General features: G+C 36.2%; 1 protein-coding gene and 1 long non-coding RNA gene across 2 annotated transcripts in view; one reads left to right on the top strand and one right to left on the bottom strand.

The window, feature by feature from the left end:
* LOC306845060 overlaps positions 1–23052 on the bottom strand; it is a 428848-nt gene that overhangs the window by 265362 nt on the left and 140434 nt on the right. The gene's annotated exons all lie outside the window — the stretch shown is intronic.
* LOC306845057 (protein TANC1-like) overlaps positions 7552–23052 on the top strand; it is a gene marked incomplete at its 5' end in the record, with an annotated part of 74571 nt that continues 59070 nt past the window's right edge. The window contains 2 exons of the mRNA XM_079377611.1: positions 7552–7615; positions 19777–19998. Coding sequence (XP_079233737.1) covers positions 7552–7615; positions 19777–19998 — 286 coding nt within the window. The remainder of the gene's footprint in view (positions 7616–19776; positions 19999–23052) is intronic.

Raw genomic sequence — 23052 nt, 5'->3', positions numbered from 1 at the left:
AAAGACAAATAAGTGCAAATAGAAAGTTAAACAAAAACATTTAAATGTTTACAAATATTATCTAAAAAAATTTTACAGTTGTCTTATGTTAAAAACGTAACAATATCGTACGTATTGTCGAACTTGATTAAAGCCTTTAAAATGAAATGTACATTTATGAATGATAAATTTAGCTTATATAAGTAGCAGATGAATTGATTATGAAGTATTACTTACGATAAAACATGTTGCTTTCCCCACAAAAATGTTTTTTCTGGAAGATGATTTTAGAGTTTATTAAGGAAAAAAATAAAATAGGTAAATTAAAAAAACAGGAATGTGAAATTGAGGTCATATAGGATTATCATATGAAATGATACTTAAAATATAACATTTAGTTTGAAACATTAAGAAGAAAGGATATTTCTTCTATCTATATTTCTTAGTTGCCAGTTTATCGTATTATCCCCCGGTTTCACAGACAAGGCTTAAGTCTAGTCCTAGACTAAAAAGTCTGAGCTGTTTCAACTGAAAGAAACTTGCACTGACCGATCTTAAAATATATCAGTGTCTTTTTGTCTCTAGATGTGCACAAGTAATGTTTTTTTTAAGGCACATTTATAAAAAAAAATACTTAAATGTCCTAATTTAACTATGGCCTAATCTTGGCTTAGGCCCTGTTTACACTAGTGCCTTTTCATTTTCATTTTCAAAATGAAAACAATCCTCGTCTGCACTGCCGTTTTCGCTGCGTTTCAGAAACAATCTCCATCCACACTGCACAACCGAAAACGCATGTCACATGACACATGCACAGATAGGTATTGGTAGATTCCCTATTATTAGACGGTGGATGCGATGCATCTACGTGCATCTATCTCTCTCTAGGGGTACAGCGAGCATGATGTTATCGGCCGCCAAGGATACACAGAGTGAATGTTGGCAGCAACGCCATTGTTTTAAAAGTCTCCGTTTTGGTCTGTTTACACTGAAATGCAACCCTGGATAAAAGGGGGTCTGCAGCATTTTCGAGGGTCAAAAACACTGTAGTAGTGTAAGCGACAGGCATAACAGTAGCAAACAGTTCGTTTTAAAACGAAAACACACTAGTGAAAACGTAGCCTTACTCTAAGCCCTGTCTATGAAACCAGGCCTAGAAGTTACAGAAGATTGCAGGACATGGCAAAAATATAATAATCCAAATTTATTATTACAGTGTATTAAAATTTTTAAATAAAAGTTTGTAATGTTGTGATTTTATGTTGTGGCTGGTTTGCTTGGTTCATGGCTTTAAATACCTTAACAAAGGCTTTTTTGAAATTCCTGTGGGAAAAATTTGTGAAAATAATTATTCCGGAACCGACGCCACTGAAAAAGTGGGCAGACACTAATGTTGAAAGATACAAAAAAAGTCCTTTAATCAAAAATAGCTTGACATTGTGTTTTATATGCACTTTATCATTCTTGTTTATTATGTTTAAAATTGCGCGCATAATTATTTTTTAAAATAAGAACATAACATCATTGCTAAACTGTGGTGAACATGCATCACTGGATGTCCTCCACAGTTCCTCAGAAGCCTGTGACTTGCAAAGTCATAAAACAAAAAGGAATGTTTGTTTTCAAACAGAGAATTCTGGCAGCTGAAGAGAGAGTGCCACAGAAGTAGTTCTGACTGGAAAAATCATAAAATCCTAATTTAATCAGTGCAATTATTCCCTCTGTGAGTTCCAGAAGCGATCCAGTGAGTGATGCATGCTCTCTGTGCTATAGTATTTGTTTGGACGTCGTGAACATTAGCTTTCCATCTCCCTGTCAACACCTTAAGAGCATTTCCCATGTTTACTCATTAATGGAAGTACAGGCTTGCAAGATCCTGCTGTTCCTTGAGTCACTCTAGAGTTTTTATGGCAGACTAATGGTTTAATTGGCTGTGTTTAACTCAGCGGGAGAGAATGAGCTAATGTTTGACCTGAAAAGAGCTGGAGTGAATGGGTGGGTTGGTTAATGTCCACAGGGTTGTCTATAGGTTAGTGAAATGATGTGTGGATTGTTACACTCACTGCCATCCAGAAAGATTCAAAGTGACATTTTTGAACATTATTCTCTTTTTCGTCAACACACAGTATGTTGATGGCAAGATTTAACTTTGGTTTGTGGCTGTATTGAAGTGGGATCTGAAATAGGAAAAATTGCCTCGCAGTGTTTAATGTACTTCAGATGTCGAAATTACCCGAGAATCAGCTACAGATCATCAGATCTACTCTATAAGTTTAGGGTAGTCATTGGTCTACGCATTTCATCAGGATGAGGCACCATGATGTCATGTTAGGTAGAATGGAAAAAACAGATGTCATGGTGGTTCAGGGAATAGATTGTTTCCTCATTTGTGTTACATGCACATCTCTATAGTCACTTGAGCCTTGAAATCATGGTCACTCTTCTTGTCCATTCTTCTGAAAGTTTACAGGTGAATCTTGTAAAATCTTAAGAAATGTCAAGGTCACATTTTACCACAACCCCCCCAAAAAAAGAAATCATATTTTGCATAAAGAGAATGTATGAAATTATTTATTAGGACCCTTTGAATGATTTATCTTGTCACTTTTTTTTTTTTTAGGACAGCTAAGCACATTTTTTCCTCATATTTCTCCTTGCAATTAATACCTCTGGTATTGTCTTTGCAATTATCAATCAATAAAATTATTTAATTTGAAAATAATTTGTTCATAAATAGATTGAAGGACAAATGCTATCATAATATATAAAATGTACCAAACATAGATAAAAAAGTGACTGTCACATGAAAGAAGCTTTTAGGATGCTGATTAATGATAAATGACTGGTAATTTTTATTTTTTTAAAAGTATGTGTATTTGATGTGCATTTTTAAAGGAAAGTATTCTTAAAGTGCTAAATATTTGCCATAAGTTATTGCTATCTCTTTAAATTGGTGCTCATTGATGATAAATCCTAAAATAGAAATATCTATCTGCTGCTATATATTCAATAATAGCCGATTCAATAATATAATCATATGAAAAAATAAAATATTAAAGAATGCAGGTCTCGGCTAATGACTGATATGATTTAAACTTCTGGTTTGTTTGATTTTGGAGTAAATTATGATCTGCACACCTCTTGGTGAGATTCACCCTCTCACTGCTTCTTGTGGAAATGAATGAATCTGACAAGTGTGTACTAGAACTCTACTTCTGGAGGATCACGGAAACTAGTTCTTGCATAACTGCTCACAACACCTGTAACCTTCTGTCTAGAAATCTGCTCATGTTAGGCCTGAAAAGCTTGACAGCTTTTGATGTGAGGGCTGCACATTTGTATAAGACCCCCCATGTGTCATTTGTCTTATTCAAATGGTAAAGTGGGGAGGAGATTTAGGCCAGATTGTCCATAAAAGGAAACAAGGCCATTTTCCCTTAGGTTTCAGCCATAAAACCTATTTAGAAAAAGATGTCCTCATTTACTGCTCACTGAATGAGCACCGTCAATTCTGAAACCAAGTCGTTCATTTGTGCTGCGAAAATGTATTTCTGAATGTGTCGTTTGAATGAAAAATTCCCATTCAGCTCTTTTATATTTTCATATACTAAAGCACTTAAACTCTACAGCATTATGAGACTAAATGTACTGCAGTGTTAACCTTAATGCATGGTTTTCTGTTTCCTATACTTTTTTTTGTTATGTTTTGCTTTCATCCCTCAGCATCGACCCCAGTCGCCACCTTATTTCTTGTCATTCTCTATTTTTCCCTCCACCCTCTGATAAATCTCAGCTTTCATCCAATTAAATGCACATTTAGGCTGCAGTCATGGCCCACAGAAACCTGCTATTACTAGAAAGTACAACTTAAAACGTTATTCACGTTGGAGGGCCAGTGGTGGTCAAACCAGAGCTTTCCAGTTGCTTGGTTCCAACTCTGGCAAACACACCACGGTGAAGCTCTAATGCACTTTTCTGGAGTCTGTAATTTGATTTGATTGGGATGATTTGCTCTGCTCTTTTTTTAGCTTCTCAAACAGAAATCAGTGACTTTAAAAGTAGAACGACCATTATTGATTTAACTTGTGACGGTGAATTGGCAGCCAATATGCAATATCTACGAAAACGCTATCATTAGTACAAAATTAGAGGGTTTTTGTAATAATCTTTTTAGTATTGGAAAAAAACAGACTTAAGAAGATTTAAATGTTTCTTAGTGAAGTTAACTCTTATTTTATAGTTCTGCCCTGTATGTGCTTTGTCTCTGTTTTCCCTTTATCCAGTACCATCCAGATGGAGTTAGTTATGTGACATCACCTCTGTGAGATCAGTGTCTCTGCAAACCTGTACAGTATGGGGCTTGACAAGACAGGCATTATGAACTCTATTTTGCACATATGTGTGTGACCCTGCTTCATGTTCCTGGGGTGCACATGTGCCAGTATATATGATTTGAAAGGAAATAGTCTTTGGATGGGCACAATATCTGTGATGTGTTTTTCATGATGTCATTGGCTCGTGTTTCAAAACCATGTCTCTGAATGACAGGATGTGGCTCCTTTAAAATCCAGGCAATTAGTATTGAATCCATTGAACCAGTGGTGCTTTTTCGGATTGGCGACAGTTAATTTGAACATTTAACAGAACACAAACTAATCAATCCCAGAGTTTGTCTCCAAAACTCTAACAAATTATAGTAAGTGCACAACTGGGATGCATCTGTTATAAGGCATAATGTGCTTCTTTAATTAATAATTTCATAATCTACCCTTATATGGTTTTATTTCCTTTTTTTATTTGATTGCTTCTGGTTGGTTGTGGCCAGCAGTCCTGTGGCTGAGGGAAAGAATCAGCAAAATTGGTTGCACTGTATAAAAGAGCTGATGGTGACAGTTTTTAAGCCCAAACCAACAGTCAGACCCATGTCTTAATAAAAAATAATTTTCCACAAAAATATATTGCATGCTGCCTACAGCTACTCTTATTTTCTGCTTTTCTGTGGTGTTCCAAGAAAAGGATTGTTTAGGCAGAAAACAAAGTATTAGTGAGTCCATCACTCATTTGGGCTTTTGAACAACATGGTTCAAAAGCTTAAAAATGACCCTGGGTTAATGTCTCATTCTGTTCATACTTTACCCTGGGTTATTATTTAAATCATTAGTTATAAATTAATCTCAGGTTTTGAATTTCACACTGTATATGTTTGAAAATAAATATATTATTTGCATATTTATGAGGTTGCAAGTCTCTACACACACTTTGGAAATAGAATCGCCATTAGGTGGTGTGTGTGTGTGTGTGTGTATACTTATTCTTAGCCTCCAACTCAAACAATGGTGAAGTAACATCTAACAATTAATTAGCCAGTGGCTAATAATAGACATTTAGTTGCCTAGCATAAACATTTAGTAGAATAATTTACTCTCATTATAGAATGTTGGGTTAAAAGCATTGAGTGGACAAATACAGTTTTTATAGATGCCAGTTAATGCATTTAGTATCGCTCTTTGACACTTTAATAATTTATTAACATTTTCTTCAGACTTGGAAGTTAGTGCTTTTATGACTGTACAAAACAGTGTTGTACAAAACTATTTAATGAGGCAGGCATTATTTTATGATTGGTTGTCGGTTGCTAAACTTGTAACTTGATTCTAGAACTGTGTTGTTTCACACTCTATAGCTTTTTCACTGTGATATGGTGGGCATTACCAGTTCTGGAGAAGACGTTATAATACAACACCTATAAAATGAATTGCCGTTTCACAATTGCAAGTGTGAAACATTGTTTAATGTCTTCATGAAATGAAAATTCATCTGTTGTTTGTTTTAGTTTAGTTCAGGATTCTTCAGTAGGTGGCCCATGAGCCACATCTGGCCCATGAGAGAAAAATGTTTTGCCTGCACTAATTTCAAATAATGTGGCATGAAAATTCAAACGCAGCATCAGAAAGCTACATTAACTTGCATCCGGACATGAGCGGCGCGGCACGACACAACAAAATACAATAGAACTCCTTATAATCAGTGATGTTGTCTACACTAGATGCGGCACGACACAACAATTCCCCGACAATAAACTGCTGGCTCGTTCTATTTATGGCGTACTGACACAAAGTTCAGATGATTTGAAATGCTTTGTTGTGTCCAGTGTAGGTACGATGTGATGGCAAAAACATGGCGAGTGTGAAGAAAAGAAAAGCGGACATGGAAAATAGATGATTCAAATGTGAATGGACTGAACAGTTTTGAGTGAGTGAGTGACTGATACCATCTTTGTTATGGAATACACATGTTGATTTGCAGTGAGTTCATTTTTAATGTAGGTCCACAAGTTTGCTTTAATTTATTTTCAAGATCTGAGGTAAAATATTTATTGTTGCTTTAACTATGGCTATAAAGATCATGCAAAATAATATTCAAACTGACATTAGACATTTGTAACATTGAATAAAGCACATAATCATTACCTGAGATTATCACTGTCACCCCCCCCCCCCCCCCCCCCCCCCCAAAAAAAATCTAAGTATATGATGTTATAATTGAATCTGCAATTAGGGAAAGTGGAGAGAAGAGATCCAGTCTGGCAATGAGCAGGAACAGTTGATTTGCATGGCAGACATGTTTGTTCGTTTGTTTTCAACAGGCAAAGTTCAACAAATGAAAATTTTTCAGAATTGTTTGAATTAAACAGACCACTGGGGAAAAAAAATCACTTCACTTGGATGTGCATAATATGGAAAAGATCGGTCACTTCCATTTCTATGCTACTTTTTGAACGTTCAGTGTAGTGTGAAATGCCTTGATCCACTAGTAATTTAGTTGTAATGGGACAGTTCAACATCTACAGCTGGATTCCAACAGAACCCTGGAATGGACACTCTTCTTGTGTCTCATAATGAGCAAATATCCACCTCTGACCTGCCTGTCACTGTGAGACCAGCCTGCAGGCCTGGATACCAAGATAAGCAGACAGATCCATTCTGCTATTTTAGAACGAAGTGGAGGTTTGGTAGACAGACTGGTATTTCCTGCTATTGTCTGAAAGACATGTCAGTGTGGACAGCTGCCGTGTGGACACATGCAATGGACTCATGAAGGACAGTGGCACACTGGTTTCCCTCTTATTTTGAGTGGTTTATAGCAACTGGTCTTTCCTTCCCTACTAAGGTCAGTTTAAGCTGTTAAATGTATTTTTATTTCACATTTAATGGATTATGTGAGTGGCGTGCAACAGTTTACAGTGTGTGGGTACCGCTGGCATACACTGTTTCTTTATTTATTTGTTTATATGCCTAAGACCAGGCAGCAGAGTGTTAATTAGATGTGGAATGTGAGCATTTCATCAACCAATTCCTCCAGTCACGAGGTGGCAACACACACATACATGAAATGAATAGGGAGTTTTGTTTTCCATTTTGTTGTCAAGTTGTTGGTAACTTGTTTAAATTACTCCTCCAACGCATTGTGGTATTATTGACCAGATCCTTTATCAGTTGCTAACAGTGTGCTCTTCAACAAATTTGTGTTTCTGCAGGAACAAAGGACTGCGGTAAAAGTGGGAACTGTACCATGTTTAAGGGAGTGCTGAAGAAAGGGCGAGAGGGAGGAGGAAGAACTGCCAAAAGAGACGCAGGTAAGCTGCTTTATTCCCAGAAGGAAGGAAAATGATATTAATAAACTGTTGCTGAAACCTTTTGAACTGTACTTTGCTGTTTGCTGTTATGTGTATGCTTAATTTAATTGCATAATTGCTTATGGCCTCCAAAGAGATTTACAGAGCTTTGGCTGGGATTGGCCAAATGAGATTTTTATTTATTTATTTTTCTTTATTCCAGCTCAGGCTGTGACTTGTCATTGAAAATGATCTGAAATGATAATTTCGCAATTATATATATTAGTGCTGTCAATCGATTAAAAAAATTAACTAATTAATCACAATTTTTTCCTGAAATTAATCGCGATTAATCCCACCTAACATGAAACTTTTTAAATCTACTTTTATATTGCAATAATTTCACATTTAATCTTCAAATTAATGTAGAAACAACATAAAGACGGTATATTTTTAATATTTGATTAATGGCATCTTTTTAATGAATGAAGGCCAGTATCACTGACACCAATATTGATGTCTCTATAAAATAATATTTTTTTCCCTAATATTTAACCATTGACTATTGCCATTCAACATTACAGTATAATTGAAAGCCATCAATTTTTATATTTATTAGACTTTAATAAAAATAACTTCTAATTTAAGTGAACTTTAAACAATTTTCTCATAAACACAGTATAACCAATGTCATATTTAGCTACCTATGCCCTTCAGCAATAGGAAATATACAGAAATTGAATAAAGTTATCAAACACTAAATTCTAAATTAAATACAGATGAGTCCTTAAAGCTATAAAGTTATTGATTTCCTTTTTTTTTGTTCTTTGATGAACAGACATCACAGCAGCTGGGTTAATAGGTTATTTTGGCTGCTTTTTCTTTAAGAGCTGCCGAGGCGGATCTGACACGCATCGTGTTTTATCTCAACTCACTTTACATTTTCTGACCCACTTCAGGTCTTAAAGTCTCTATTAATGATCTGACGAGTGTGTTAGATGAGTGAGAAAGCGCAGGACAGTTTTGAAAACCATTTCAGAGACATGTTCTTAAATGTGACTCATATATTTCACGCAAGCACCGTTTTAAGGCAGTTTTAATCACCTTCATGACTTAACTGACCACGACATTGCATGCACATCGTTTCTTTCGCGCTTTGATATGAAATGATAAAGGCTACAGAGCGTGCGGCAGCGCCTTTGTTCAGTACAGTACAGTTTCCGCGCTCCTTTGACTCACGCCTGACGCTGAAGTGAAGTTGAAGCACGCATCTGAAACATCTCCTATTTGAAATGCTCGTAAAGACGTTCTGTGACTAAATTAGCAAGAAAAAAGAGACAGAGGCAGCAGTTGTGAGTGGGGTGGCCAACACTAGCCCCGCCCCTGTGTTAACGCCGTTAAATATTTTTAACGCGTTAAACTGAAAAAATTAATCACCAGCGTTAACGCGCTAATTTTGACAGCACTAATATATATATATATATATATGCATGTGTATATGTATGCATGTGTATATGTATGTGTATAATGTGTGTATATATTATACACACATAAAATGGTCATTTATTATATTATTTATGTGTAATATATGTTTATGGAACACAAAAGAAGGAATTTCGAATAATGAATGGAGATTCGAACTTTCAAAAAGCATGCAAATTCATTATGACTGAAGGAAAAAAGACTCTCTGAAAAGAATTGGATGTCAGGAATCGCAAACTTTACTTTTCTTATTAATGCGTTCAGGAGAACTAAGGGAAGAACTCAAAGTTCTTTATTATTATTTTTTTATTTTTTATTTTATTAAATAATCACATACGTTTTGGTCTGGTCATCACAAAATCATCACATAATGTTCAGAAGACTCAAAATTATAAGTAATGTGGACTACTTTTATGGTATTTTTTTGTGTAATGTTGTAGCTGCGTTGGGGCAGTTCCCCATTCACTTTCATTATATTAAGACAAGGGGCCAAGATATTCTTCAAAAATGAAATTTTTGTGTTCTGCAAAAGTCATATGAGCTATGGAAAGACATGAGAGTAAATAACTGACTTCTCAATTTTGTGTGAATATGCCTTTGAGAGTCTCTACACTTGCTCATTTATGTCACTCTCTTGAAACGTCAACCACTGCGACAAATAAGAGTTATTTCATTAATGATGTCACGTTATGACACCCAGTTCCACAAGATCACACTTGTATCCGCTCTGCTTCTTGCTGAATTCACCATCGCTGGCCCAAAACATCTCTCCCAATGGAGCTTCTCAATGGAGCCGTGTTCCAATTAACCTCATTCATCTCTGCTCCACTCACTCACTTAAGTATGTCAAGACAAGTTTGAGAGCTGCCAAACAAACACTACCTGACCCACATACAAGAAACTTTTCATCTGCTAATCTAACTCAATGTCTTCTTTCTAAGTCAAGAGACTGCAAATAAATAATTTCCCTTGTATATCCTCCTCTCTTCAATGTAGTTGATTGTCACTTTGTTCATTCTCTGATGTGCAAATCTGCTCTACTAACATGAACTCCCTCTGGTTTTCATCCTGACAGCCGATGAAGTCTCTGTCGGTTAGAGACAACACTTGTGTGTCCTCCTAAAGAGACATATTGCTCATGAAGTATTTACGACACCTTATGTTAGCTGCAGGGGGATGGAGAGAGTTATCTAGCACACGTGACAGATCAGATGCCACTCTTACACTTTACAGTGCCACTTTTTGTGGCTGATCATCTGCCTGGAAGCTCTGTTCTCAGTTGCAAAAGTAATAAAGAGCACCAGATACACACAGTGAGGTCATGAGAAACCTTTCTGGTGTCAAATATGACCATTTTTGTTCAGTCAAATCTGTTGTCATAGTGTTTGAGGAAGCTGGATTTCAGAAAGCTGCATGTGATTATGTATAGTTTTTCTTAAAAACTACTGTTTAAAATACAAAAACACAATTTTACAAACTTTTAAGACAAAATCAAACTGTTTGAAACTAATTTATCTTTAATAGAAATGTAAACTTTGCCTTCAAATGACATAGTATAGCAGTTGCTGGTACCTACTGTACCATGCGAAAGTTTGGGGATGCACTTCTTTTTTTTTTGCATTTTTGAGCATAAGTCTGTTATGCTCACTTGCTAAGGCTGCATTTATTTGATTGGAAATATTTATTTGATCAAACCAAGCCATTAGAAATCATTCTTATGTACTAATTCAGTGCTTATGGAATATTGAAAAGCCACTGTGTTTAATGTTCCCAAAAACAAGCTGCCATGGCAAGAAATGTTTTTCTGCTCATACTGATGTCTTTCATATACATTTCATGGTCAACTACAGTAGGACAGATCTCATCAGAAACCAATCTCATTGGCCTACGTCCCCCTCCTCTTCCTCCACCACATTTTTGTCCATGTACTTTTCCTCTAACTTAAGCACTTTTTTGCATTGTTTGTATCCCAAGACAATGAATTTGTCCCATGATTTTGACTGGTGTAAAAACATTTTTGCACATTGAGAGCTTGGTGTGAAATGCTGAAATTATGTGTGGTTTTTTGAGGAAATAAAATAAAAAAAAGTTTAACAGATTCGCATCTTGTGTGAATCACAGGAATGTTTAATGTTTTGAGAGGTTTGATTTCAAAATGGTGTTATGGTTTAGGATATTCTGTAGATTTTAGAGCAATTGAGATAAAAACTGTAAAATATCATGTGGACTACTTTTGTACTTTTTTTTTTTGTTTGTTTTGTTTTTGGTCATTTTGTAGCTTGACCAACCCAGTCCCCATTCACTTGTATAAAATGTAGTGAGGCACACATGACTAGCAAAAAGCTATATATTCATATTCAAAAACTTAGTGAGCTGCTTTGCTTTCTATTGACTTCACAAGCAGCGTCCTAATAATACAGCAGCCTAAATGATTTGGAACCTCATAATTAACTGATTTGGAATGCTGTACATGTGCAACTACAGAAATGGGACACAGAAGACTCTACTCACAATTGATTACAATAGAGTTTTACATTTGCATGTTGCTAAGCAATTCACACAAAGCATAAAAATATGTAGCACACATGAATATTGAATAAAAGAATCCATTTTTAATTAAATTGACTTTTTTGATACTCTGCACTATTGAATGACATTTAGAATTTATATTTCCCTTGACTCTGTATGGAATGGAATCAGAATTTATGCTGAAAATTTACTAGGCATTCTAGGATTGCTTTTTCAGTGAAGTACATATATAGTACCTGCAGTGCTGCATTAGAATTTGGTATCTAAAAGATATATTAGAACCCTAAAATGCTATCTTGGAAGTACAAAACTATTGATTCACAGATTTTGCTAAGTAGTCATTTAACAAACAAGTTTTTAAAAACATTTTTCTTGGCTGGACCCCTTAGCGAACTTGTCTTGCTTAGTGCCACAATGGAGATGGCTAATGGATCCCTTTTTGGGATTGAAACCTATAACCAGCTCAGATGTCTGACCATGGAACCTGAGGCTGTATTACAGAAACTTCTTATTTCAATTCTTGATTTAAGTTTTGAAAAAGTTCTATTTCTTAAGTAAAATTACCATGGTTAGTTACTAAATGCTGGAATAGACTACGCAAATTTTACCCAGATGTTAGCCTTGAAAAGGTTGTGTTCAGAAGATCTTGAAAGTTGTGTGTGATCCTCAGTTACTTAGTGTGTAATTCCAAGATTTTTCTCTGTAACTGTTACAAAGTCTGCAAGTTTATGATGCCTATTCAGATTTTAAAAGTCATGTGGTGCATTCCAGCCTTAAGCAGATAGGATAAGATTCTGAGTGAGGATGTTTCTGTAATACAGCCTCAGCATCTCAACTTTGAATATCACATACACTCTTTTTCCCATCCAGTAGAATTGACACCATTGATGGGCCAAAATATTCTAAAATCAGTTTGAGTGCTTTTTTGTCTCATTTGAGTCTTTTGTCTCATTTTTTTTCTCACTCCTTTTTTGTGGATTTGAACTCTTTAATCCCTAAGAAGCATACTTTGGTGGTGATTTCTGCTTTCATGGATTGACCCTTTTTCATTTGGAATGTCAAATTGAAGTATTCTCTTGCCTTTGAACTGAGGGCTTGTAAAGGTCGGATCACAAAGGATTTAGCTTTAAAAACAGGGTCTGTTTGATGCTGGTTTACAGTGCAGAGTGATATAGCATGACTCCGGCCTGAGATGTTGAGTTTACAACGTGTGTGTGAGTTTTTACTGTCCTCAGGTATAAATCTCTAGGAGTAGAGTGACATTCAGAAAGTTGATCCATCTGTATTGTGTGTGACAGGGTAAGGTTTATGTTTTGAGGCCAGTTGTGTGTGTGTGTGTGTGCACATGTTTCTGGAGCGTTCTCTTGTGTTATCTCAGCTGCTCTAGTGTCCAGTTTCTCCTTACTCAGCAGGACCTGAGATGTTAAGCTCTGAAATGGACACAAAATCTCCATAAAAACAGTCCATGTGACTTGTGTGTTCTATAAGTATTGTGCAGTCATGCATTACCATTCATACGTTTAGGGTCGGTAAGATTTTTATGCATATACATTATTCCAGTCAGCATCACATGATCCTTCAGAAATCATTCTAATATGCTGATTTAGTGCTCAGGTAACTTTTTTTTTTTTTCAGGATTCCAGAACTGCATTTATTTGAAATAGAAATCTTTCAGATCATTATAAATGTTTTTGTCATTATAAATCAAATGATTGTGTCCTTAATAATAAGTGCCCTTAATACTAATAAAAGTATTCAATAACATAATCAAAAATCTTTCTCACTCCAAAGTCTTGAAAACTATCATTTTTAATTTCTTGTTTAGGGGAAAATTTAATTTATAGTAAAATTGAAACCTTTTGGTCATTTCCCCAGATCTTTATCCATAAAAATAGGCCAGTCAAAATTTGCCTTTTTTCAAGTTAATTTTTGTAACATACACAAGGCCTAATCTCATTAGCTAATCATGGATAAAATTCTTTGAAATGCTTAAGAAGTTCCATCGATGATCAGTCAGCATGTTCACTAATCTGACAGATATACCATGGCCTGCATGTCAGGTAACACAACAGGCATGGGCTGCAGTGTCTGACTTCTGGAGTCAGCAACCTCTGGAATTCTGCCATCAGGAAGAGAATCAGGAAATTAGGATTTAGGAAATGTTGAAAATTTGGGAGCAAAAGATAAAAGTGAGGCTAAATTACAAAAGGATGCTGATGCTGAGTCATGTAACAGTTAAAGTTGCTGTAGGTTAGGGATCATTAATTTTATCTGGCTAATAACTCCAAGATGTTGTCATCCATCTGTGGTTTTGCATGTTTTGATTAGGGACAAATACACTTGTCAACTATTTATTTTGCTTTAAGAGTCTGCATTATAATAGTCATCACCCAATCTGTTCTTGCTTTGTATCCTGTATAGAGTACAGTTTAAAAGTTGTGCTTTTTGTGCTAAATTATGGGTAACGATTAAAGTGAAATGTTTTTTTTATTTTTTATTATTGACCTAGAATAATCCAGAATTCTTTAATTTTCCCCCCAGAAAACCTAAAATTGTTTATATTCAGGTTAGTGTTGTCACGGTACCAAAATTTCAGTATTCAGTACCGATACCAGTGAAAATCCACAGTTCTCGGTACCAATTTCGGAAGACATATTATGTGATTATTTCTTTAAAGATTTATTAATTTTTTTTCAACAGTAGTAATAGTACCACATACATTCTACTAAATAATAGTAATATATTTCTGGCACAATGTCTTTTAAGAAAGTTTTATTTTGACGGGTTGCCTTGAATACCTTTACATTTCTGTGTGTGTGTAGCTATATGATACAACACTGGTTTTACTCGAATGAAACGGTAAAATGCTTGTGAAGTGACTCTCAGAGCAGTTCTGCAGATGTTTATGTATTCATGTCCGCATTGAGATGGCAGGTGAAATCACAGCGAGCGTCAGGCGTGCTTCAGTGTATGTAGTTAAAAAAACATTTTAGAGTGGCCTTTTATTGTAGCCAGCCTAAGGCACACCTGTGCAATAATCATGCTGGCTAATCAGCATGTTGTTATGCCACACCTGTGAGGTGGATGGATTATCTCGGCAAAGGAGAAGTGCTCACTAACACAGATTTAGACCGATTTGTGAACAATATTTGAGAGAAATAGGCCTTTTGTGTACATAGAAAAGGTCTTAGATCTTGGAGTTCAGCTCGTATAATTATAATTTTGTTCAGTGTAATAAGTGTTTTCTATTTAAATATATTTTACATTTTCAGCAGCCATTATTCCAGTCTAAATTGTCACATTAGCGAAACCATCCTAATATGTTAATTTGGTACTCAAGAAACATTTCTTATCAATGTTTAAAGCAGCTGCTTAATATGATTGTGGAAACCTTGACAAATGAGTGAAAAGTTTATTTGAAATGGAATTTGTTTCCCTTCCTTCCTCATTGTTGTCATCCTACGTCTGTCCTTGCCTGTGGTGATTTTTATTTTATTTTTTGACTTCCTGCTTGTGTGAAGAAGAGTTGGTACCATCTGGGGTTAAGGTTTATGGTCTTTGTTTTCCTCTACTGTACGTTTATGTCCCTGTTAGTGTTGTCACCGTACCAAAATTTCAGTATTCTGTACCGATACCAGTGAAAATCCACGGTTCTCGGTACCAATTTCGGTACCAAAGCAAAACACAAAAACATAAAAAAACACACTGTTTTTTTAATAAAGTCAAACAAAAATAAAATGTAAAAAAATCAGTGCCATTCTTTATACTTATTTAAAATTGTTTCAAGTTTTTCCGCAAGTAATATTAGTATGAAAAACAGCAAACAAGTTTAATTTGTCTTTTAATTAATGAAATTTAATTTTTTTGGTAAATAAAGGGGATTTACTATTAAAATATGGAAGAAATATTGTGTGATTACTTCTTTAAAGATTTATTAATTTTTTTCAACAGTAGTAATAGTATCACATACGTTCTGCTAAATAATAGTAATATATTTCTGGCACAATGTCTTTAAGAAACTTTTATTTTGACGGGTTTTCGTGAATACCTTTATATTTCTGTGTGTGTAGCTATATGATATGATGCTGGTTTTACTCAAATGAAACGGTAAAATGCTCGTTTATGTATTTATGTCATTATTGAGACGGCAGATGATGAAATCACCGCGAGCGTCAGGCGCACTTCAGTGTATAGTAAAAAAAAACACGTTTCTGCTCCATTCATTCATTCACACAGAGACTCGCAGAACATGCGGGATTCATATTTGAATCGACTTTTGTGGCTTAATATTTACAGATACTAGTTCATGTCGAGATTTGATTTAAGTGTAATGACCTACTTTTGATTAATTCATCCAAACTTTGACAAATTCCGTGCTAAACTAAACTAAATTCCGTTTTTATAACTGGATTCCGAGATTCCATCCGCTTTTTCTGCATCGCGGAAATCATAGGTCCGTACACGTCAAGAACCGGGTTGACCGGGTACTCTGTACTAGGGATGGCTCGATACCATAATTTTGGCTTCGGTACGATACCAGAATATAATACCTCGGTATCGATACTAAATCAATACCGTAGGTGACAAATAACCAGCTTTAAAAGATAAGTGAATTTAAAACAATTTTATTAAAATAATACTAATAATAATAGATTCATATCTTAATACATTTGTATCAAACTGTAAGAAAAAAAACTACCGGGAACATAGGTTACAGTTTGACTGAGTTTGAAGAAAATAAACATAACTGAAGTAACGCAATTAATGCAACAAATGTTGCTTAATTGTAAAGTGTTATCCTAACAGTCAAAGTAATATTCAAAATCACGTTATTATTTCTCTCTCAGATTGTTTTCAGATTTCAGACTCCGCCGAAGAAAAAGCATTAAATATAAATCTCGCGCTCTTGGCTGCTTCATATTAGCGGTCGGCAGCGCGGCAGAAACATTCCATTCATATTATTGATACTAAAATTAATATAGCAAAACTCTTGCTCATTTCAAATTCAATTCATATTTGACTGTATGAAATGCAAGTGCATATATTAGGCTACGTGAGCAAAACTTCACTGGTTCTAGCGTGTCACATGCACGCTTGAACTTACTGTATCACATTTGAATGTGCGTTGATCAGTTGTAAATAAAAGTTTAAATTAAATCTGAATTTGTGAATGATGCTCTCACCTGTCGATCTCTTAATTTTAAAAGATCAGGATGAGCAAGCGACAAATGCTTAAAAAGGTTTGATGTGTTGCCTCCTGTGGCAACACATGATTTATAGCATAGCTTGCATTCAGGTGCAGCAAGGTCAGTTCCTTCACCTTTGTCATCTGTTTTGTATGCAAAGTAATGCCATATTTCACTTCTACAGTTCTCTTTATTTATTAATTTCAGGTGCGTAGATAGTTTCATTTGCTTGATCCGTCGCGTTGTTCTGTTGTCACATTTACCGGTTGCGCAGCAATTTGGGAAGCGCTGCCACCTACAGGTGCATTTCGCAACTGCAGTGCATGAAATACCAAATTGAGCAAAATTATGATATCGTACCGTTTGAAATATAATAAATACCGGTATTTTTCCAGTGCATACCGCGCATCCCTACTCAGTACCACCGGTACTTAAAAAAAGCTGGTACCGTAACGTTTTAATTTTTTAGTACCGACTTGGTACCGAAGTACCGGGTCTTTTGACAACACTAGTCCCTGTCCATGTGTTCTTTTACTTAATTTCCTTTAGAAGTTGAGCAGTCGTCACTTCAGTCATTCGCTTTTTCTTATGGCGTTGCTGAACTCCAGCATACCTGATTTATGCCACATTCTTATGATGATGCCAAAACACCAGCATACCTGATTTACTCCACATGTACATTAAGAGTCCATTTACAGCAGCATGAATGGTTTTTTTTTTTTTTCTGTCTGGTTTGGTCTGTCCACATTTGACTAAATATAGGATTCAGCAAAGCCTCCGTCCAGCTCCAAACCCTCATTTCGACTGAATTTATATTCTGATAAATATTTGATGTCTGATGAATGGAGTCTCTGGTTGGTATTTTGGTCAGGTCTCAGTGTTATGAATGCAGGGCTGTAATTATATCAGAGCTCTCTGGAGTAGACTGTCATTAGTCAGACTTGATTTGCTGGGCTGTGTTAAGAGGCGACCGACCACAAATCTGCAATAAAAGGGAAGAAGAAAGCCATGCCGGCACATTTTCCACCCTATGGCCAATGTTACATATAGCCTCCATACTGGAGTGAAACCTGACCCTGTTGTCAAGTATCATTTGAATCCTGAAAATCATTTTCTTTTAAAACAAAAAAGGCAAACAAAGCTGGTACAATTAAATAAATTTATTCTTTGGTATAATTTATTAGCAAAGCTATGCTTGAACAACACTTATTTTAAGAAAGATAGTAAAAATATGTTTTACAAAAATAGTATTTTTAGACTTTCTGCTTCAAATTTTGTTTAATTCAATTTGTTACTTTGCTTCTGCACCAATTGTTTAAATTTATTTATGCGACTTATTTATCTATTTATTTATTTTTACTAATACTATTAAAGTAATCTTCAAATCTTAATGAATATCCATCTTATACTGTACATCATAATCTAGCGATACCTAGATTTACTTTGTAAAACTATTTGTTTTAGTAAAAGTATTAGGTGTTGTACAACTATTAGTTTTTGTTTTTGCCACAACATGAAAATAGCTATCAATGTTGGCTAGAATTCAAAAATAAAATGCATCTTACAAAACAAATGTTTTAGACAGCCTTAGACAACCAAGCCACGCCAAAGTCTATAAAGGGTTCATATGACGTTGCTAAAAAGAACATTATTTTGTGTATTTGGTGTAATGCAATGTGTTTATGCAGTTTAAGGTTAAACAAACACATTATTTTCCACATACTGTACATTATTGTTGCTCCTCTATGCCCTGCCTTTCTGAAAAGCGCCGATTTTTACAAAGCTCATCGCTCTGAGAAGCGAGGTGTGATCTGATTGGGCAGCTATCCAGTGCGTTGTGATTGGCCGAATACCTCAAGTGTGAGACGGAAATGTTACGCCCCTTACCGTATTGTGATGCCGTGTCCTGGTGCGACGACACGAAAACAATAAAACCCATTATAAACGAGCCGTGACGTAGACATGTGGGGGCATATTTGAATGAGCCGTTTTAGGTGGACGTGGTCGAGTCTTTAATAAAGAATATCTTTTTGGTATTGAAACTTTAGTCTTTGCAACTTCAGGGAGCTTATCTATGCACAAACAGCTTGTAACACTCAAAAGAGACAGGAAAACTTGAAATCGTATCATATGACCCCTTTAAGAATGGTGCAGTCACGGACAGGAAAGCAATATGATTATTGTGGAAACTGACTAGTTGAACAGGAGTAGAATATTGATTTTATGTATATTCTGTTCATTAATTTCAAAAACAATGCAAGTTTTCAGTAAAGCTGTTTTTTAATTTCATTTACACGCAGAGTAATATTACATTTTGGTCTCTTTAATCAGTCTTTTTCCACAGGGATGTCCTCTACATAATATGGTGGGTTGTCCTGTGAAAATCTGCATACTGTTGGCATTTTGTTTAAAACCAGCTTCGTTTTGGCAGTAAAGATCAGCAGTAAACCCTGTTGCGGTGAGAGAAACTTTAGGCCTTGTATGTTTGGTTTGGAATGTTAAAAGAGCTTAAATTATTCTCAGCTTTCTTCGAAAGGGCTTATTATAGGAGGAGAAAGATGTATAATATTACTGTTGGCCATGAAACAGGCTTAGTAGTTTGTCTGTATGTTTTTATAGTGGTTTTGAAGGCTTGGATAGAGAAAGCCATTGGTAATGATACCTAGCTAATTGGATTTCTGATGTCCAACTGGAAAACATACAGACTTTTTTTTTTTTTTTCCCACTTCTCAATGAATCGAATTTAATAGTTTGAGAGTTTAAGAGACTCAAACCATTCTAAAAGTTCAGTGTTTGTTATTGTGGGTATATAAGTGACACGTTGAATGGATCACTGACACAGGATTCTGAACTTTCATGTTTGGCTTTGTTTAAAAAGTTCTAAATTATTTGCATGCAGATATAATTCTAATCAAGTGTTCAAAAGAGAGGCCAAAACAAATATATATTCTTTTTTTTTTTCTTGTCTTTCTTATTTTTGCTTAGGAAGTCAATCCCTCAGCCCCAGTTTCCATCACCGAGTTCAGGAGGAGGGGATTGTGGGTGTTCAGAATCATGGGAGTGGGCCGCTGCCAGTACAGCCGTACCCTGCAGAGGAGATGCTGAGGCCAAGTTTGACCAGAGGAGTGTCCGTCTCCCTCCCTTCCTCCCCCCTGCTACCTCCCCGCCAACCCTATCTTTCTCCAGTCCGGTCCAACAAGTCACCAGGTACATAAGTCACTTTTTTAAATGTACTTTATAGGAGTATGTGATATTGACAGTTTGAATAAAGGACTCAACTCAACTCATTAATACATTGATACTTTTAATACATTAATACTCAGCTGATTAATACACATCATTACAAAAATAATTGTGATATTATCATATACTGTGCAATATTATCAAGTCAAGTCAAGTTGAGCTTTATTGTCATTCCGCTACATGTGGGGACATACAGTGGAACGAAATGTCGTGCCTTGCAGGACCACGGTGCTACATAAATACAGACATACAACATTGAAGTAAAAAACACTATAAACCAGGGGTTCTCAAAGTCTACATTCAAAGGTCCAAATCTGAATTTTCATCAGTGTCAAAGGTCCGGAACAATTGGTTATTACAAAACGTGTTTTTAATAAACATACATAACATATAACAAATAAACACTCATTTAAAAAAAAAAAGGTTCCCTTTGCATTCAAAATACTTTAATAACAAGTGCAAAAGTGGCAAAACAATTAATTTAAGTGTCAGCAGTAGAAGTCGACCTATAATGTTTTTTCTCTGGCCAATGCCGATATTTAGAAATCAGGGCAGCCTATGGCCGATATATGATGCTGATTTTTTTGGGCCGATTTTCTCTTTTTTTTCCCTTTCTTTATATCAAAAGAGAGTTTGCATAAATGGTTATTGCAGGGCACAAGATAGTAATAGTAGTAGTAGTAGCCTAATTCATAGTAATAATACATTGCTCAAAACTTAAGCACCTTCTCAAAACAGTTCTGAAGCATGCTTTTTTGTTTATGTTTGCTGACAGACACCAGTGTTTCCCGCAGACTAGCAAATGCAAGTTGATTCTCTGCCAGCAGGAGGCGCTGTTGGAGCGTGATATATAGCTGTTTCCCCGGTAACTGTAATCAAATAAGCGCTACTTTATCAGCCATTACAGGAAAGACCAAATGAAAATTGACATCAAAGCTTTTCTGAAGAAAACGGACGGTTCTTTTAAAAGATACATTCATATAAAAACACCCGCGCAGCATTTTATTTTTGAAACGCGCAGTGCTCAGTTTATTCAACGAAGTATAAGCCTTTTGGAAAATCTATTTGTAGCGGTCAGTTTTGATATTGTGACAAGCCGCCACAAATAAATGTATACACTGGGCACTGCTATAAGACAAATTGCCATAATATAAGTGATAGCAAAACAAAACAAAAAAATTTAAATATTAGCGGTGAAATGTCGCCCGATTATGTCAAACGTCATACGCTCACTGGATGTCATGATGACAACAAATGTCATGAAGGAAAAGTTTCAATATCTCGCCTGCAATTTCGGGCCTTCTCCAAAAGACATAAAAAATAAGAATAAATAAACAAATGATTTACAAGTTTAACGTGCGTTTATCAAAGTAGGAAATATAATTAGTGTTCTTGAAATATGAAATAGAAGCGGGTCCGGATTGAATTCCCTCCGGGTCCGGATCCGGACCGGAGTCCGGACTTTGAGAAGCACTGGTATAAACCTATACACAACTAACCTACTGACAGATTTTAGTATACTATATATAAATATTTACCATATACAAACTAAAAAAATAAAAGATAAAAAAAATACAAACGAATGCTTCACATAAATACTGTACATGTGCAAAGAGAACCATTTTGAGTCAAGCAGCTGGTTGGGGAACAGTGCAGGATGATTTGTAGTGTATGAGCATGTAAACATGCATATATTGCTGAGTCTTTTGTGGGATTGTGTACACGCAGCAGTGTGTGTAAAGTGTCTAGTGCACATAGAGGAGAGTGTGTTACTACAGGTGGTTTGTACAGGCCCACTCACTTGTGTGTAGCACACTTCGAATTGCACAAAAAAGTTTAATTTTAGTTTTTTTTTTGGTGTGGTAAGGTTTGGGGTGGGGGGTGGTCCATGTTTCAGGAGGTAGGGGTTTGCATGGGGTTTCAGAGGGGGGCGGGGTGGTTTGAGTTCAGGGCTCTCACAGCCTGGGGGAAAAAGCTGTTGAGCAGTCTGGTGGAGCGGGCTCTGATGCTCCGGTACCGTCTTCCTGATGGTAGGAGCTGGAAGAGACTGTGGGAGGGATGGGTGGAGTCCTTCACGATGCTGTTGGTTTTGCTGGAGCATCGTGTAAGGAAAATGTCCAGAATGGAGGGGAGAGGGGCACCGATGATCTTTGCAGCTGTGTCCGCTGGAGGGTCTTGCGGTCAGCAGCACTGCAGTTCCCGTACCAGACAGTGATGCAGCTGGTCAGCACACTCTCAATGGTGCCCCTGTAGAATGTGGTGAGGATGGGTGGAGGGACACTTGCTCTTTTCAGCTGGCGGAGAAAGTGTAGGCGCTGTTGTGCCTTTTTGGAGAGTGACATGGTGTTGGTGGTCCAGGTGAGATCCTCTGTGATGTGCACCCCCAGGAATTTAGTGCTGCTGACTCTCTCCACAGTCGAGCTGTCGATGGTCAGTGGGGGGTGGTCAACGGAGTTTCTCCTGAAGTCCATCACAACCTCCTTTGTCTTCCCCACATTGAGGGACAGATTGTTAGTGCCTAGACTTATCATAGACTATGCATTTTTTAGACCACGGTTGTTACTTGTATCATTCGAGTAATTTCAGGTTTCACATTACATGCACTCAGAGCTGTTGAATCCATCCATTCAGAGCTGATGAGAAATGCATTTTTACAATGTGAGATAACATTAAAGATAAAAAAGTAAAAATATGTTTACAAAAATAGAAAAAGGTATAGAAAAATGATTACGTTTCAATCCTAGTCAGTTGGACTGGTGATTTAATATCTATCCTAATGGGTAAGTCTGGCTGTTTGGGTACTATCCAAATGGTACTTCTGGTACAAGTAGCATGCTGTATATAATATACACAGTAGATACATCAGTGAAGTTTACCGTGCTATGGCTTGTCCTCTATAAGAAGTTCTGCAGCTGTGATTTATGTAATGCACAAACTGTGCCATCTATTGGTGCCAACATCACAGTGTACTGTAGACCAATGTTTCTTAGCTTTGTTTGACTCGAAAGCCCTTCATTG

This window comes from Barbus barbus, assembly GCF_936440315.1.
Source record: "Barbus barbus genome assembly, chromosome: 25".
Lineage (NCBI taxonomy): Eukaryota > Metazoa > Chordata > Actinopteri > Cypriniformes > Cyprinidae > Barbus > Barbus barbus.
The sequence above is the reverse complement of the archived record's forward strand: the minus strand, read 5'-3'. Positions and strand labels throughout refer to the sequence as shown.